This window comes from Gobio gobio (assembly GCF_949357685.1).
Source record: "Gobio gobio genome assembly, chromosome: 21".
NCBI classification, from domain to species: domain Eukaryota; kingdom Metazoa; phylum Chordata; class Actinopteri; order Cypriniformes; family Gobionidae; genus Gobio; species Gobio gobio.
The window spans coordinates 20,038,730-20,057,189 of NC_137117.1; the positions used below are offsets into that span (position 1 = coordinate 20,038,730).

The following is an 18,460-nucleotide window of genomic DNA, read 5'->3' on the forward strand; positions in this document are numbered from 1 at the left end:
ATTGAACCATAAAATAAACTGTTATCATGCATTCTTTACCATTTGTATCCCTTCAGTCAAGAATTTAATTAAAATAGTTTAAAAGCTGAAGAGGGACAGGATGAAGCATGGCATAAGTGGCATGTATCAAGCATTAGAACACCATCTGGCTAGCACTTCACACCACACAGGCAAAAACAGATGTTTCTAAGATCCTTCACAGCAGCGTGTTCATTGTAAACTGGCTAAGATCAAGAAAACACGCTCTCAATCTCACTACAGAACAAACGGATGACACTCAGAAATCAACAGAACACAATCAAATCTTTTCTTCTGGGAAAGATTCTTGTTTTCATTAGCACTAACCTGTCCTTCTAAATCACTGTCAAACCATTTAGTTGAAAATAAATACTTACAAGCTCATCATTACATAAAGGCACATACTTTATTACCAGTACTGTGATATCTCAGTCAATAAATATCAATTTCTTTAAATACCAAGAAATGATGCGACTGTATTATTTTAAGTATGTAATATATACTACTATTCAAAGGTGTGGGGTCGGTTTCCACTGGGTGGGATATATTAGGTAGCAAGTGAACATTTTGTCCTCAAAGTTGATGTGTCAGAAGCAGGAAAAATGGGCAAGCGTAAGGATTTTAGCAACAATTTAGCAAATTGGGATGGCTAGACGACTGGGTCTTGTGGGGTTTACCGGTCTGCAGTGGTCAGTATCTATCAAAAGTGGTCCAAGGAAGGAACAGTGGTGAACTGGCGACAGGGTCAAGGCTCATTGATGCATGTGGGGAGCAAAGGCTGGCCCGTGTGGTCCGATCAAACAGACAAGCTACTGTAGCTCAAACTGCTGGTTCTGATAGAAAGGTGTCAGAATACACAGTTCATCAGTTTGTTGGGAATGGGGTGCATAGCCGCAGAGCATTCAGGGTTCCCATGCTGACCCAACAACAGTGGGCACGCAAGCATCAGAACTGGACCACGGAGCAATGGAAGAAGGTGGCCTGGTCTGATGAATCATGTTTTCTTTTACATGGATGACTGGGTGTGTGTGCGTCATTTACCTGGGGAACACATGTCACCAGGATTCACTATGGGAAGAAGGCAAGCCGGTGGAGGCAGTGTGATGCTTTGGGTAATGTTCTGCCGGGAAACCTTCCATGTGGATGTTACTTTGACACGTAACCCTTGACACTAACCCTTGTGGATGTTACTTTGACCCTAACCCTTGACACTAACCCTAACCCTAACCCTAACCCTAACCCTAACCCTAACCCACCCTAACCCTAACCCTAACCCTAACCCTAACCCTAACCTAACCCTAACCTAAGCTTTGTTGCAGACCATGTGCACCCTTTCATGGAAACAGTATTCCCTGGTGGCTGTGGACTCTGTTTTATGCCTGATCGGAATGCATCCTTGCTGAATAAAAGTATTATTTTCATTAAAAAATCTATTTCTAACCCCAGACTTCTGAACGGTATATATGTTGCTATATACTTACTTTTTCACATATACACACACACGCATACATTTTTGTACAGTTGTTAAAAGAATAAATCGACAAATATTTTGCATATGCAATTCCAATAAACCAGGTCCATAACAAAAAGCAGTACATTTACAAAACAAAATACAAATTATATAGTTTCATGATTTCACAATTACATACAATTAGAGGGAGTAAAGTTTAATACGTCTTTGCTGTCCGGAGGGAGGGCTTCGAGCTTGGAATTTGGCCCGAACCTAGAATACACCCCCCTGTATGTAAATGGTAAGGACTAGAAGTGTGGAGAAGGGGTGGTGGAGGGATGCTGCTAAACTGTCAATGAATTGAGGTGAGACTGCTGAATACATATACACCTCTTATCGATGATTGCTGAGTGCTCTCCACTCGTGTTAAATATCTGAACGTGCTCCTCCCAAACTTTGTTAATAAAACATCATATAAATTAAGAATAAATTATTATTATAAATAAAATATAATTAATTGGCTATTTATATAAGGGCTACAATAAACCATGTAAATATCATACACTATAAGAACCCAAAAGGAGGGGGGAAAAGCCCTTTTGTCCCATGTGAAACAATCCATACCTCCAATTCTGAATCACCACAAATCTTATGCCAGCTAAAGATACATAGGCAAAGATGAAAACCGGACAAAAGCCTCAATGTTCACTCAATTGAAGTTTCTTTGTGAATTCTACACTGTAAAAAAAAATCAGGTCTCCAATTGAAAATGTTCTAGTGACCGATCACGTCTAAATTTTTCAGTTGGCCAAATTGAATTTCTGTGAATTGATTGAATTTAATTCACAGAAATTCAATTTGGCCAACTAAAAAATTTAGATGTGATCGGTCACTAGAACATTTTCAATTGGAGACCTGATTTGTTTTTTACAGTGTAAGGTTACCATGCAAGAATACAGCCAATTCTCTAATCCAAACACATTGGAATGGGACCTTCATCAATAACCACCTCTTTTTCTTCCTCCTCAGCACATTCTCTCTCCTGCTTCAGTGACCTCTTGCGCTGCTCTTCTAGGAACAAACTGGAGTTGGCTGGGATACAGAACTCACGTAAACACCGCTTGAAGTTTTCATCCAGGAAGGCGTAGAGGACAGGGTTTAAGCAACTGTTAGCATAGCCCAGAGCAATGCAGAAATGCATGGCTGCAGTCGAGGAATGGCTGGCCCCAAGATCCACATGCCCCAAGTCCTGGATCAAAGCTAAGACCTGCACCGGCATCCAGCACAACACAAAAGCGGCTACCACAGACAGTACCATATAGGTGATTCTCCTCAGATTCCGGTCTTTCTCTCTTGAGCCGGACAGGAGACGGACACTGCGCAGGCGTCGTACCATCAACCCATAGCAGATGCTTATGATCACCACAGGAATCAAGAAAGAGAAGAGGAACACACACATCACAAACACAGGCCCCCAGTGTTCTTTTGGTTTAGGCAGGTTCAGTATGCACTCGGCACCTGCACAGAGATAAAGTCAGGGAATGAATCAAAAAAGTTTCATAGTGCCATGATTTACAATGAATCATGAGCGGATCTTCCATCTTGGAAGATCTTCCATCTTCCTTTTGGAAGGGAACACAAGAAAGAAGTGGGATTATATGGACGCCTGTTACTATTCACAAGTGCACAAAGTCATTTTCTTCTTTTTCTTTTGACAAATACACTACTGTTCAAAAGTTTGGGGTTATTTGATATTTTATGCTAAACAAGGATTTGATTATTTAATCAAAAATACAATAAAAAATGTCATTGTTAAATATGAATTGAAAATAAATAGTTTATTTTAAAATGTAATGTATTCTTGCGATGGCTAAGCTTAATTTTCTTCAGCCTTCAGTGTCACGTGATCCTCCAGAAATAATAATATGCTTATTTGATGTTGAAAACAGTTCCGCTACTGTAATGCATATTTACATATTTTTCAGTTTGAATAGAGGTTCAAAAGAAACGCATTTATTTTTAATAGAAATCTTTTATAATATTATACATTTCTTTACTGTTACTTTTGATCAATTTAATGCATACTTGCTGAATAAAAGTAATAATTTCATTTAAAAAAAAGTTGTACAAAAAATGTATACACTTACATAAGAATTTCAGTAATCATTATCGATGTACACAGTCATATATGTGTATATTTAAATGCATTTAAATGGCAATTTGATGTTAATGTAAAGTTTTTTTTAATTTTGTATAACAATTAGTTTGAGATCAAACAAAAATTGGCAAAAACTTACAAAGTGCAACTTTAAATCACAACAGATTCATGAAATGATGAACAAACATGCTTCGGAATGGCAGGTTGACACAGGATGATGAGAGAAGAGAGGACAAAACTACCGTAAACATCCTCCACCTGACCCATGATCATAACAGGCAGGCCTACGGCTGACGCCAGCACCCACACAGCCACGTTGATCAGCTTGGCCCGGAGCGGGGTGCGAACTGTCAGGGAGCGCACGGGGTGGCAGACGGCTATGTAGCGATCCACACTCATTATGGTCAGGGTGAAGATGCTTGTGAACATGTTGTAATAGTCAATGGCCATCACAGCCTTGCACAGAGCCAAACCAAAGGGCCAGAAACCAAGGATGACATCCGTGCCTTGGAAAGGGAGAGTGGCCAGGACCAGTGCATCTGCCAAGGCCAGGTTAAAGATGTAAATGTTGGTGGCTGTTTTCATCTTTGTGTACCTGCAGAATGTACAAATATCACTGTGAAAAATACTTCATGGTATGTTTTCGTAAACAAAACAAATGTTAGTCATAAGAGTAATTAAAGCTGGAGCGTTTAATTTCTGAATACTATAATATACACTGCCTGGCCCCAAAAAAGTCACCGTTTGGATTTAAAGGGGTCCTTGATTGTGATTTCACTTAACTTTAGTGAGTGTGTGATGTGGCTGCCTGAGAATAAACAACATCTACAAAGTTGTGATTGCCAAAAGTTCAATGCAAAGGGAGAATCGCGTTCTAAGGACTACAACAAGAGGCTGGTCAGGACTACAACAAGCTCCTTCCCGGGTTGGTGACATCACAAACCCTGAAATTTACATAAACCCTGCCCCGGGAACACGCAACAAAGGGGGTGAGGCCACATTGAGATGAGGAAGAGTTGTTGTGGTACAGCACATTTAGGAGTCTGCTCAAGCTGTCGCATCCATCTTTTCACATTTTTTGCAATACAGTGCGTAACACAAAAGCAATAGCATGTCATAAAAGCAAGATGATAACATGCTTGCTGCGATAGTTGGTGTTGCCGGTGTTCAGGCGAAACATCGGTTACATCACTCTCCCACCTAAACGCAGCACCGCCCCACCGTTGTTTAGATTTTTATAGTAATAAAATAATTTAATTCAGTTAGGGAACAGACACTACAATTAAAAACGGAAACGTGTCTGCTCAATACAGTGTGAGCCGAACGAGAGTCGCAGCACAAATGTCAGATTTCATTCATCAGAGAGCGAGGAGCTGACAGACAAGATGATCGAGGAAGATTTGGTTTTAAGTGAGTTTGTCATTGTACTGTTTTGCTGTTGTTATGATTTTCATTACGAATAATAGGCTAATGAACCCACAATTCAAGCAACCCGGCCCCGAATTGCCGCTAATTCAAACCCGAAAGTAAAATGAGCACACATATACGGATACACATTTAAAAAGTATTTAGTCAGCCACCAATTGTGCAAGTTCTCCCACTTAAAAAGATGAGAGAGGCCTGTCATTTTCATCATAGGTACCCTTCAACTGTGAGAGACAGAATGAGAAAAAAATATTTGGTCTTGGACATAGTGGAGTTTGGAGTCTGACTGTTTGAGGTTGTGGACAGGTGTCTTTTATACTGATAACGAGCCTCTTAAAGAAGAAGTTACAGGTCTGTGAGAGCCAGAAATCTTGCTTTTTTGTAGGTGACCAAATACTTATTTTTCACCATAATTTGCTAATAAATTCTTTAAAAATCAGACAATGTGATTTTCTGGATTTTTTTTCTCATTCTGTCTCTCATAGTTGAAGTGTACATATGATGACAATTGCAGGCCTCTCTCATCTTTTTAAGTGGGAGAACTTGCACAATTGGTAGCTGACTAAATACTTTTTTGCCCCACTGTATATGTTTGGCAACAGTTCTTCTAACCCTTTTCATTTCTTAAATAACATTGTAGGAAGACACGTCATGGCCATAAGGTCTGGACTCAGAGATGCCAATTCATGTGTGAAAATGATTCTTCATGCTCCCAACCATTCTTTCACAATTTGAGCCTGATGAGTCTTAAATATATGGCAATGATGTGTCTTCATAAATGTTTGTTCAAGCATTTGCCTATTTAAATCCAAACAGTGATTTTTTTTTTGGCTGGGCAGTAAGCGTGTGTGTGTGTGTGTGTCAAAATCATAATGTATGCAAAAATAAATATATATAGAATACTAGGATTTTAACACATACAAATTAAACTTCAAATGATGAAATAAAACCTACATTTTGTGTTTATAGGTATCAAAGCATCTCATATTTATTATTATATATTGATCCTCTGCCATAGTTTGAAATGCCCTGCTAGATGACATGACCTATTGACAAAGACAAGGACGAGCAACAGCATCATTCAAAAAGCAAATGACCATGACTATAGATGGATCTTCAGAATTATACGTTTTATAATGATGAATATGTCATCTGAATTATAAAGCAATCATCCTCTTTAAGGAAAGCCCTTCACAGGTAGACTGATACTTTTCAATCCAAATTCAGTGATGCTCAGAGACCAGCTGTGATTAGAAGGTAAAGAAATTGCAGGCGGTGCTTGGTAACCAGCCTAGCAACATGTTTTAAAATAGGCCCATAGGACTATATATCAGCCCGTCTGAGTAATGACAAAGACAAAGACATGTTACTTTTCCCACATATACACACACCACAAGCATGCACAAACTATCTATAAGGATGTTTTCTCTTAAAAACATGAGGTGATGCAGCAAATCTATTTTCTGATTCGTAATTATGAGGCAGTTTTCCTTGAACATAAGATCAGCATGGAATTCCTTCATAATTATACCTTCAACAAAATACAAGCATGAGAGGCGAGACAAAATTACTATGGCCATGCTCGTCGTGTTAATACAAAAGAGCAGATGAAAAATGCGAGTCTGTAAATCAAGGGGAGATTTTGCATTTTCTCTCTGCAATCAAACCTACATTAATTCCTCTTTCCTTAAATTAAACCTCAGCAAACGTTTAATGATTTTTAACAGCCATTGTGTATTCTGTTAATGTGAACTCTTTCTGTGCTGATAAAAAAGCGTGTCTTGGCTACAGCTGTTTCACGCCAGGGAGGTTTGGAAAAGAACCAAATGTTTATTTAGCGTTGTAATGAACAAGCAGGCTTGTGACACCATGTTGGCAGGACGAGTGCTACGATGGATTAGCAAGCGTCAGAGAAGAGACAACGGTGTAGCAAATATTTCACTGTATTAATGTACAGTTCAGGGTTGCAGGTCTGATCTGGTGAAAAAACAATGCTAAAAGCAATTAATAACATAGCCATATAATTGTTTTAATCATTTTAAGAAGGAGGAGAAAACGCTTCTCATCTTTTTATTGCATTCAATCAAACTGCTCTGTATTTGGATGAAAATAATTGGGTAGAAGTAAATCAAATTAGGACATTTTTGAATAACCAATTGTATTCTGTGTTGGCATGAAATCTGAGTGCTCAAACAAATCCAGCTGAGAACCACCCAACATACAATAACTGAAAATATACATTCCCAGAAGGTTTAGGTATTGGTTTTCCTGAAAATAACCAAGTGAGAACCATACATTAAAGTTAGGGTAATATTCTGTGTTTGCTTGAATATTCTTTCCGCAGTAAACAATCAAAGATTGAGCAAATGCATGAGACATGATACTTTTCAGTAAGTTGTACTGCATCCTTCTTTTTTGTGCAATAACTTGTATTAAAGTGGAAGATTTGCGCTCCACAGAGTCAAAATGTCATTTATTGTTTGAATTTTGTGATAAAACCAAGAGGCAACCTCCCGCGGTCTCTCTTGAAGTCAACATGGAAGTGACTTAAACTGCAATTCATCGACTGGCCACTAGAGACAGGCTCCAAAACAGTCAAATCTGTATCTCCCCATGTTAAAAGGCCCAAATTTACAGCCTGGTACAAAAAGTGGTTTTGGTCTATATAGCTCATTTTGCCCTTCACGACAACTGTGAGGAGGGTGAATTATTTATAACTCATCCGTTTAAATTATATTAAGCCTTAAAGTTCTACATAATTAAGGGCGTGGCACTTGAGTGACAGGTGGATTGCCGTTTGTCTGCTGTGTTAGCCATCATGTGACCTCAGCTCCACCTACTCTTTGCCCATTTTCGGTTATCCAGCAGTGACGCGCTGCCAAGATGGTGATGGCCAGCTCTGGCCACTTTGGGCGTCAAAAATGCTTTGTTTCTTATCAGAAGTAAAGCACAGAACTCCTTGTGATTATTGGACAGAAGCGGAAACGGGAAAAAAGCAGACCTGGCAACCCTGGCTTGAACTATGTCTATGGGTGAAACATAGGGTCAAACAGAATCTGCTTTAATGTCACTATCTTTAAAGGGGTGGTGAACCACGATTTCACTATTCTAACTTTAGCTAACGTGTAATGTTGCTGCTTGAGCATAAACAACATCTGCAAAGTTACAACGTTCAAAGTTTAAAGCAAAGGGAGATATTTGCTTTTAAAGAAATCAGTTTCTAAGAACTACAGCAAACGGCCAGCAGGCGACTACACACATTCCTCCAGGGTTGGTGACATCAACAGGCTCAATATTTACATAAACCCCTCCTCCGAGAATATTAAATAGGGGGGGGGGGGTGAGGCCATTTTGTATCGCGGCGCTGTTGTGGTATAGTTAGGCTGGAGTGTTGTTGCCGCGATGCCAAGGAAACGTTATTTTCATCCGGATTGCAGGTCTGGGGTACTTGCTCTGTTCAGCCTTCCTTGGGACGGGGGTGCGTTGCAGAGCGTTTAACATACAGCATGTTATATGCACGTGTGTTTGAGTCAGCGGGGAATCAGGCGCGCGCAGGGCTCCCTGCAGCACATCTTAAGGAGGAAAACATCCACCGTCTTCGCGATTTCAATGCCAGATTTGCACAACGTCAGCTGCGTGAAAAAAACACTGCCGGTGCGTGGATGCACGACACGCTTGTCCTGAAAGCTGGATTTACAAACAGAAGCTGTTTACGGGCCACAACCTGTAAGTCTGATTTATTTTTCATCAATGTGTTTTCCTGTAATAGGTTGTAGCAAGGAAGTAAACAGATGACAGCGCTGTTCTGCAAACCAGTCTGTTAAATGCTCATTCATACTTAACGTTATCCGACGAACACCTAACGTTACAAACACTAACGTTAAAATCTCAACAGCGAACCTGACATTAGTGTAAATGATTCTTTGATTAGAGTTTTTATGTATTGTTTATCTACAGGCATGCTAAACATGGTTCTGTGTGTGATTTGGCTAACTTACTAGTTAAAGCCAGTGCTTAGTGTTCGTTTTGGGTTAGTTCTTGCGACAGATATTTGGCTATAATCGTTCTAAAAATACAAAAGTTAAAGTGCCATTCAGTAGCGATTATAGATCCGCAGTCTTTACTCTTGAGGACTGAACAGGTTCTGCTCGATCATCTTCACTCAAATGTTCTGGGTCTGATTCGGGCTCATATGGTTTTATTGACGCCGTTGTTTCTAATACTGACCAAAGCACAGCCTCCGGTAAGGGGCGTGACGTTTCCGACAAACGTGCACTAGGCGGTTAGCGAATCACAACACACTGGGCCAGCTAACCAATCAGAGCCCACTGCGTATTTTTGAGGGACTGGCTTCATACAACCCGGAAAGCATCAGACCGTTTTACAAGGAGGGACAGAGCAGTGTAGAATAAAGGTCAAATATATGAAAAATAAGGCAATTTTATTTAAAACGAAGCATGAACACATGTTACAGTGCACCCCACAAACACAGTCAAGCCTTCAAAAGAATGTGTTTTACCACCCCTTTAACTATTAGTGAAGTTATGAAACGTAATTTCAGGAGGAGTACGCTCATCTAATCTTCCAATTAATACCAAGGTATAAAACCAGCAGCTTAACTCTTGCTGTTGTTAGTTCTTGCAGCATCCCTCCTCCTCCCCTGCTCCTCCTTTTTTGTACAATTTTGCCTGTTATAGGGGGGCAATCGGAGCTCGGGTATAATATCCTCTCCGAGCCCCTCTATAGCAGACAGCAAGCCAAATCTGTTTGCCACTTTCAATAAGATTATATGGGCACACAAACTCGTAAAAATGCGTTATTGTCGCATCCAACAGCCTTAAATTCAACACAAGGGACAATTTCACACACAGCATGAGTTGCAGTCTGACACATTTTTCCGCCTCCTTTTGATTGACAGGATATAATCGGCCATGATCATCGGCTGTTTTTAAACAATCGGCCGATGGCTTTTATTGGCCAATACAGATCATTGGCTGGTGCATCCGTAATTGTTTCAAGACAAACATTTACTGGACTGAAGCAATTTAGGTTTACCTGATTATATCCATGCATCAGTGTATATAAATAAAAAAAACTAAGAAATAGTATCAAATATGATACAATAGGCTTTTGAGGCTTTTATTTGTACAACTTATCATCATTGTATTGCATTGCATTATGTTTTGCCCCCTATTAATACTACAGAGTTTGATAAAACATTGAAATATTAAGACATGTTTCTCGGAAATACAAATTAATGACTGATATCTGAGCGTTTTATGCAAGCTGTTAGCTATACGGTTACAAAAATCTCTTTGATTTACATTACAAGCAGAATTTCATCTTACTTTTTTGTCATATAAATAGCAACATCTGCACCAAATTGCACATTGTGCATAAAACTGAGCTGTTCTTTTCTTAGTGTGAGCTCCATATTCTTCTCACTATATTACTATATGGGTCATATAACCTGATGTATCAAATATGATACAGGGCGCACATATGTTCCATTTCAAAAGATCTGTTTTTTCAGCCTATTATTTCACATGTCAGGCTTTACAGTGCCAACTTTATAACCCCACTCTCCTCATGTGCTTTAAACTGGTTCTCCTCCTGTATGACCATATAGCTCATATATAGATCTCTCACTTTAGTCTAACACATACTCAAAGTTAGTAAGCAGACCGAACACTTATTCTCACCTGATAATTACATACATGACCAGACAGTTCCCCACGAGCCCCACCGCGCACACGATCAAGTAGACCACGACGACGGTGATCTTTGCGCTCCTATGAAGCGGTTCTTCTACATTATTTAGCTCACTTAAATTCCCCTGAAAACCCGAGTCGTTGAACATCTGTTGGACCTCGGACAACTCGAGCAACTCCATCGTGAAGAGAGCGCCTAAATCTGTTAAAGAGAATATAGAACACAGACACAAACTTGTATGTCTCATCGGGTTTAAACGACGCACACATACGTCAATATCTTTATATCATCTCTGAGGGAGTAGTGTTGTAAAGTAGGCTACTCACCCCTCATGAAAGCGCAAACCAAGCTTAAAGTATGTGACGCTGTCCGGTGAAATTGCAGAGAGATGGATCCAACTTAACTCAAGAAAAAAGATAATTCATTCTCGGAGAGACCAATATTATCCTCACCGTAGAGTCCGCGGCTCGCGCACATTAGGACTGTAATCAAACATTGCGCGTGCGCGTGAGTTTGTGCGCGCTCGCGCGTGTGTACAAGTCAAGTTTAGCTCCAGGGCTGGTTGCTACACTTTTCATTCCTTGTTGAATATCTCTGGTAGAACAAACATTGAGATAACCTAGCTAGGTAAAAAATAAAGTCCCTGGGTTAATAAAAAGAAAAGCACATTTAATGTCTCAAAATATTTGATTTATGATAGGCTAATTAATCTTAACGATCTTCACAATATTTTTAAAATTGGAAAATAAAAATAAATCAATTTTAACAATCTTTAAGAACTGTATTTATGGTAGTAACAGTTAGACTATTCAAAGCATGTGGAAGCAACGTTGAACTTCATCTAAGTCGATGCAGAATTAAACAGGTAACCAGTATAGCTGGTATAATAATGTTGGACTGTTATGACCATATTTTTGACCTGGTCAAAAGGTTGCAGTGTTTTAAATAAGCTTCAGCCTATCTATGGAGACACAGAGGCATCCAGCCAAAAGTGCATTACAATAATTGGGTCTAAAAGTCTGAATGGATGATCTAACTTATCAGTGTCTTGAATAGATAACAAATTCCCATATAAATTTAGCATAAAATAATTACTTGTAGTCTTTGATGTCCTTGATGCAATCTGCCATCTTGGAAAACTGTCAAATTTCATTTGGTCTAGAGGAAATATGGAGCTATTTGTCTTCTGCATAATAATGAAAGCTAAAGGCTAATGCCGGCTAAAAGGAGCATGTATAAAGAGTGTGTATTGCTTTATACGGAGAGAAACTGCCCTCTGCTGAAGGGCATTGCATAATATCAAAAAGCTGCAACCACTTTTTTGCTGTGGAATTCACCACCGATCACAGGTGAAATAATATTTCAATGAATTCAGCAAAACAATAAGTGGATAATATTGGTGAAATATTGAGATTTGGATGCAGCACTGACTGAGACAGATATTATAATGAAAATCATGCGGAGCATAATGCAGTTAAAGGCCATTAGGCTATGTCTTCCGTTGAGATTAGCTATTTGGAGGCATAATGACACAGAGACATAATGAGGAATAAGTGAAGACTAATAAACTAAGCCGCTTTCGAAATAATATTGTGGTAGCTTTACACTTTAAGATTCTTTTCTTGCCCTATGCTGTGCAGCATTTAACGCACAGTGCTAAAACACTCACATATAACCTTGAGAGGAAAATTTACAACGCTTTTGCCGGTGCCATCTTATTTACAGTGAAAGCCTTTACTCATGGCTGTTGGTGATGCAGTATGACAGAGAGAGAGAGAGAGAGAGAGAGAGAGAGAGAGAGAGAAGCTGGAGAATATTTATAGTGATGTTGTGCTGTGGGCTACAGCGTGTTTATAAGGCAGCACACTCGGCTAACACTGCAGCTCGTGGTGGAGATAAATGAGGGGATATTTTGTATCCCTGTGGAGAACATTCGCTGAAATGTGAGGCAATCAATTTTTGACCTGCACTCACAAAACAGCAGCTCTGAAAAGCAGAGGTTGGAAGACTCAGAGCGATGCCAGGGACAAAATGAGCTGGAGAGGAACAGGAAATGAGAGCATTGACACGCAAGAGACAATGTCGTGACAGCAGGTGGAAGAGAAACAAAAGAAATACAAACGAGTAATGTGAAATGGACACAGTGAATTGTTAATTTGATATGCCTCTTCCTCACCCAGCCAGTATGTATATGTATATGTATATGAATATGTATATGTATATGTATATGTATATGTATATGTATATGTATATGTATATGTGTGAGTGTGCCTTGAAGCATGTGTGTTTATAATGGTATTTGGGTTCAAAACAGAAACAAACATGCTGGATAAATATCTTTTCCTTTCAAAAGACATCCTGTATGCGATTAGACAAACAAAAAGTTACCCCTGTGTAGGATAATCACCATTACATCGCCTTTAAATGCCCTCCAGTGCAATTGAATGAGGAGTAATGGCTAATAGAAACACTTAGAAAGTCTGAGATAATGAAATTCACAATACCAGTGACCTGAATGCTCAATAAAACCATGTCCTTAAGAGTTCCGCAAGGAATGAACGAATCATTGTAGATTTAAGAAGGGGGAAATTGTATAGCTCAAATGCACAACCGAGAAGTAATGATTAAACTTAATCAGCATGTTCAGTAAGACACTTTAGAAAGCCATTTCACAAAAGTGTCTTTAAGAGCTCCGAAATAACTTTTTGGTCTGCATTTTTAAAAGATGTTCTGCTATGGTCTAAAGTTAACTTGAATGAGATCAATAAGCTTCTAGTTAGTTGTTAATCTTGGTTTCAGCAGTGCAGAACTTAATTATGGCTGCTAGACAATTCTGATCTAATTAACACTGTTTAGGTTTATACTTGTGAATGTAAACTGACATCAGTAGCTATAATGACCTTGTTCTTTCCCCTCAAATATTAATATGATTCAGATTAACAAATATTATAGTAGATTTAGAGAGAATTTTGATATATTTGTCTCAGAGATTTAATTAAAATTTAATCAGTATCTTCTCAATAAATAGGATGCGTTAAAGAATGAAAATTCTGTCATCATTTACTCACCCTCAAGTTGTTCCAAACCTGTATACATTTCTTTGTTCTGCTGAATACAAAGGAAGATATTTAGAAGAATGTGGGAAATAGTGTTTTTTTTCCTATTATGGGAGTCAATGGTGCCCCAAAGTGGCCTGGTTACAAACTTTCTTTAAAATATCTTCCTTTGTGTTCAGCAGAACAAAGACATGTGTACAGGTTTGGAACAACCTGAGGGTAAGTAAGTTATGACAGAATTTTCATTGTTGGATGAACTATCCCGTCAAGAAAAAGACAACATGATGTTACCCTGCCCTCTTCTGGTAATATTAGGTATTATGGTATAGCAATTTTCAATTAGCATATTATTCCGTCCCCGAACCTCTGGCTCTTTTTTTCAAATGTTTTTTTTTTTAGTTTTCTGTTAATAAAATAATTTATTAATACATTTTGTATGTTTAATAAAAAAGGGAATAATACATTATTTCCATACATAAAAGGTTCTCAACAGAATAAACGTACTGAACAGTGAAACTCTTCATGCACATTTATTAATCAATAACATCGAAAACAAGCAGAAGGATTTTATGCCAATGGAGACTTAGTTTAGATTTAGTTTCAAGCTTTTACGCGTATTATACAAACACTTCCAAAACATAGCGAGAGATAAATAAGAGATAGCTACATATGATAATAGGCTATTACACATTTTTCATGTGTATTAGGCTATTACATATTTTTCGTGAGTATTCATGTAATGTTCATAAATATTTACACTTCAAAACAAGTTTTACAAATGTGTGTTCTTTAAACTTGTGGAAAATTGCTGAAAAACACTATTACACTCTAAAAAATGCTGGGTTAAAAATAACCCAAGCTGGGTTGAAAATGGACTAACCCAGCAATTGGGTTGTTTTAACCCATCGATTGGGCTGTTTTAACCCAGCAATTTGGTTGTTTTAACCCAGCGATTGGGCTGTTTGAACCCTGCAATTGGGTTGTTTTAACCCAGCGATTGGGCTGTTTGAACCTAGCAATTGGGTTGTTTAAAGCAAACATTTAACCCAACCGCTGGGTTAAAACAACCCAATTGCTGGGTTAGTCCATTTTCAACCCTATACTTGGGTTATTTTTAACCCAGCATTTTTAGAGTGTAAGTGCTAAAACAGTGGTTCCAAAGTCACACCCCGCTGTGATACGTTCATTAGCTTCTGCACCATTTCAAATTGAATTAGGCTACTTATAAGGAAAACAATGTTGAAACTGGACAATGAAGAAGAGTCAAGTTAATTGTTTCAAAACGACTTTTGAGTTAAAACAGCACTTTTATGGTGTTGCTATGGGCTCTTGGACCTCACTGATGGAGATGTGAGGGTAGGCTACAAAAAAGGTTTCAGCACTCCAGCATTTTCTTAAACGCCTTTCTGAAACTGTCGTCTAAGAACGCGTAAATGAACGGATTGAGACACGAGTTTGCATAACTCAGTCCCGTGATAAAATAAGAGATACCTATAACCAACGGGGTGGTGGGCAAGTCTGAGGTGAGGGCGACCACTGTACTCAGGTGGAAGGGTGTCCAACAGAACAAGCAAACGGCAAGCACGACGAAGACCATCATTGTGACTCGTTTCTTGGCTTTGTCCAGAGCCTTGCCGTTGGAGTCGAGTCGCGTGCGCCTCAGCTTGTACAGCATCACGTTATAGAGGATGCAAATGGTCGATACGGGGATGACAAACCCGAGAACCAGCGTGTAGATACGACTGGCTTTGAACCAGAAACTCTCAGGGCTCGGGAAACTCAAAACGCAGCTCTTCCGGCTCTCCGCGTCGTCGGGACTCACGTAAATACCGGCGAAAACGGTGAAGGGCATCACGATGAGAATGACTAGAACCCAAACGCTTAGGCTGACCGTCTTGGCTAACCTGTAGGTCCGGTGGGGCATCCGTTTGGAGCGCAACGTGGACACCACGACCAGATAGCGGTCCACACTCATCACAGTCAAGAAGTAGATGCTGGAGAAGATGTTGTAATGGTCTATGGACAGGATCACTTTGCATAAAATCTCTCCAAATGGCCAGTAGTTTAACAGGTGCTCGGCGATATTGATGGGCAACACCAACGTGAAAAGGTCGTCGGCGATGGCCAAATTCAAAATGAATAAGTTGGTGACTGTTTTCATTTTAGGCGCCTTCAAGATCACGTAAATGACAGCTGTGTTGCCCGTGAGTCCCACGGCGCAGATGACTGAGTAAATAACCGGTAGCCAGATGTAGAAGTCAGGGTAGAACATCCACGTTGGAGTAGTGCAGTTGGTTTGGTTATAATCCGGACTGGTCAGGTTGCATGAAGATTGCATTGTTTTATTGTCCATTGTGTCTTTGAATTATATTAGAATCAGAACCTATACAAAGTCGATTCAAAAGTAAAACTTTATTACAGAAGAACAATGCAAAGTCAATGTAAGTAATTGTTTCAGTTTATTTATTACATAAACAAATTAACTAAACTATGTATTTTGTAGTTTTTCTTGTTATTTAAATAAATAATGTTAGTTGTTCAACATATATTTTATGTATAATTTCACAAAATAGAAAATGAATTGAAGTCATCATACAAGTAAAAATTCAGGATTAGTCATACCTGACAGATCCAGACATACGGGATCCTCTGCTGGTCTGCTCTATTGGTATTCCATGGACACTTTGTGGTAAATGGCAGAGCGCAACGCTTTTACGCGCTCGATTTTTCAAGTGTGACGTAAGACAGACCTAGTCTCTCACATATAATTTTCATCCTGTACTGTCCAGCAGGAAACACAATCGTGTTCGTTTACAAAGTGCAATTCGTCCAGTTGGTCTAAAACAACATTCGTATAATGATTCGTTTTTATTGGTTAAAATTCGTTTTATAGAGTCAAAAGAGCAAGTGTCAAACGCCAGAACTAAAACATAAGTAAATTAGTAGTCCTATAATAAAATAAACGAAAATAGAAATGTAAAGGAATTTAATAATTTGCAATTATAAACAAAAATCAAATCAATAGACAGGCGGTCAAAGGGGGGAAAAGAATTCAATCTGTTTCTGTGTGTTATTTTTGTTCAGACATACCCTTTGCACTTTTAATAAATATTAGAGCATTAGCTAAAAAGAAGTATAATGATGTAAGTGGATACTTGTAAAGACAGGATGCCAGCAAACGTTTTCCTGTAAAGGCTGAAATGTCAGTATATTCGGGCCTCATTTAAGGCTATTTTTAACATAGATGTTGCCATAGTGATTTACAAGTCAACTTACAACCCTCTTATGCAGATGACTGCACACTTAAGGAATTCATTTAAATATATTGTTCTCTAGCAGCAGAATGTTACTCTGATAAAGCTTTAATCATCAGGATATATACAGACTTCTGTTTATGTGATGTATATGGACATAATTTATTGTTTTATTATTTAATACATGTTTGCAGTGTTATTTTTTAACCTAATTTTAGATAGCCTAATGCATGACTCACTATTTCTTCATTAAGTTTTCTGAATATATAATGAAATTAGAGGCATATAACAGTCTATTTAAATGTTTTGAGCAAGATGTGAAGCATAGTGTTCCAGTGTAGGCCTAGTTCATTTCAGATTTTTTTTGCCAACCCTGTCTACCCGCATTCTGGAATAAGTAACATTAGAAGAAGAAGATGAGTGTGAACGATCTTTGCCGGTGTTGTAAAAAAATAATTGAACGATACACAGAGTACTTACCAACACGATCATCATTTCTGAGAGAAATAGTAAAGGTGAATGCATATACGAACAAGTTCTCCGTTTAGGATTAGAAGAAATTCAACCCAAGCGCTCTTTGGAGACGTAGATGATTACGTTACTGTTTATCATCTGTCCATCATCGTCTAAAGCCCGCCCTGACAATTTCATTGGTCCGAACAGCTTCTGTTCGGGCATAATTACTCCTCTACAGATCAAGTCCAGACCGAACTGAAGTATGCGGTTTCTAATGCGGCCAAAGTGTTTGTGGTTGTCACATCCACCAGCTGGAGTGCCCATGATACCAACCAGAGGGCACTCCTCCAGACTCCTTGGCCCTGCTTGCTCTTGTCTCCAGTGTTATGGTTAGTGTTATAGTCCCCAGCCATCATGGCCACCATGGCCATCAAGTCTCCCATCTCCCGCCCATCTCAGCCAAGTTCAGTGGTCCCTAGTCCGGGGGTCTCAGATGTCCTTCCACCGTTGGCTTCCTGTTATGGAAACCGCCATCTTGTGTGTGTGTGTGGACCGTTCACACTTCATTTACTCCTCCTGAGGCGGTGGCGTCCTCATGAACTCTCCGATGACACGAACATGGAGATCGTCCCTGTCAGCTCCGGCCTGGTCACTTACTCCACCCTGGCCACCTGCTCTGCCCTGGTCACTTACTCTGCCTGCCCAAACCTGGTCACTTTCTCTGCCTGCTCCACCCTGGCCATCTACTCTGGTGGCTTCGCCCTAGCCACCAGTTCTAGTGGCTCCACCCTGGCTTCCTGGTCTGCCGCAGTCTCTAGTCTTGCCTCCACCCCATGGTTCAGCTGTGTCTCATTATCCTGTTAATCTCAGCCTATTTAAGCTCTGTGTCTTCACTTACTCTTTGCAAAGTCTTGTTAGTGTCATAATGCAT

General features: G+C 39.3%; 2 protein-coding genes across 2 annotated transcripts; both read right to left on the reverse strand.

Annotated features, from left to right (window-relative positions):
• Window positions 1–2,435: 2,435 nt before the first annotated feature.
• Window positions 2,436–10,944, reverse strand: LOC307117238 (delta-type opioid receptor; the record flags this gene model as incomplete). The annotated part of the gene is made up of 3 exons (XM_079802030.1): window positions 2,436–2,986; window positions 3,869–4,221; window positions 10,754–10,944. The coding sequence occupies 3 exons, from the start codon at window positions 10,942–10,944 to the stop codon at window positions 2,436–2,438; spliced, it is 1,095 nt and encodes a 364-aa protein (XP_079658156.1).
• A 4,250-nt stretch (window positions 10,945–15,194) lies between these two features.
• LOC307117239 (neuropeptides B/W receptor type 1) lies at window positions 15,195–16,181 on the reverse strand (the record flags this gene model as incomplete). Its single annotated transcript, XM_079802031.1, has 1 exon — window positions 15,195–16,181. A coding segment is annotated over one exon (987 nt), but the record flags the coding sequence as incomplete, so codon positions are not given.
• Between the last annotated feature and the right edge of the window lie 2,279 nt (window positions 16,182–18,460).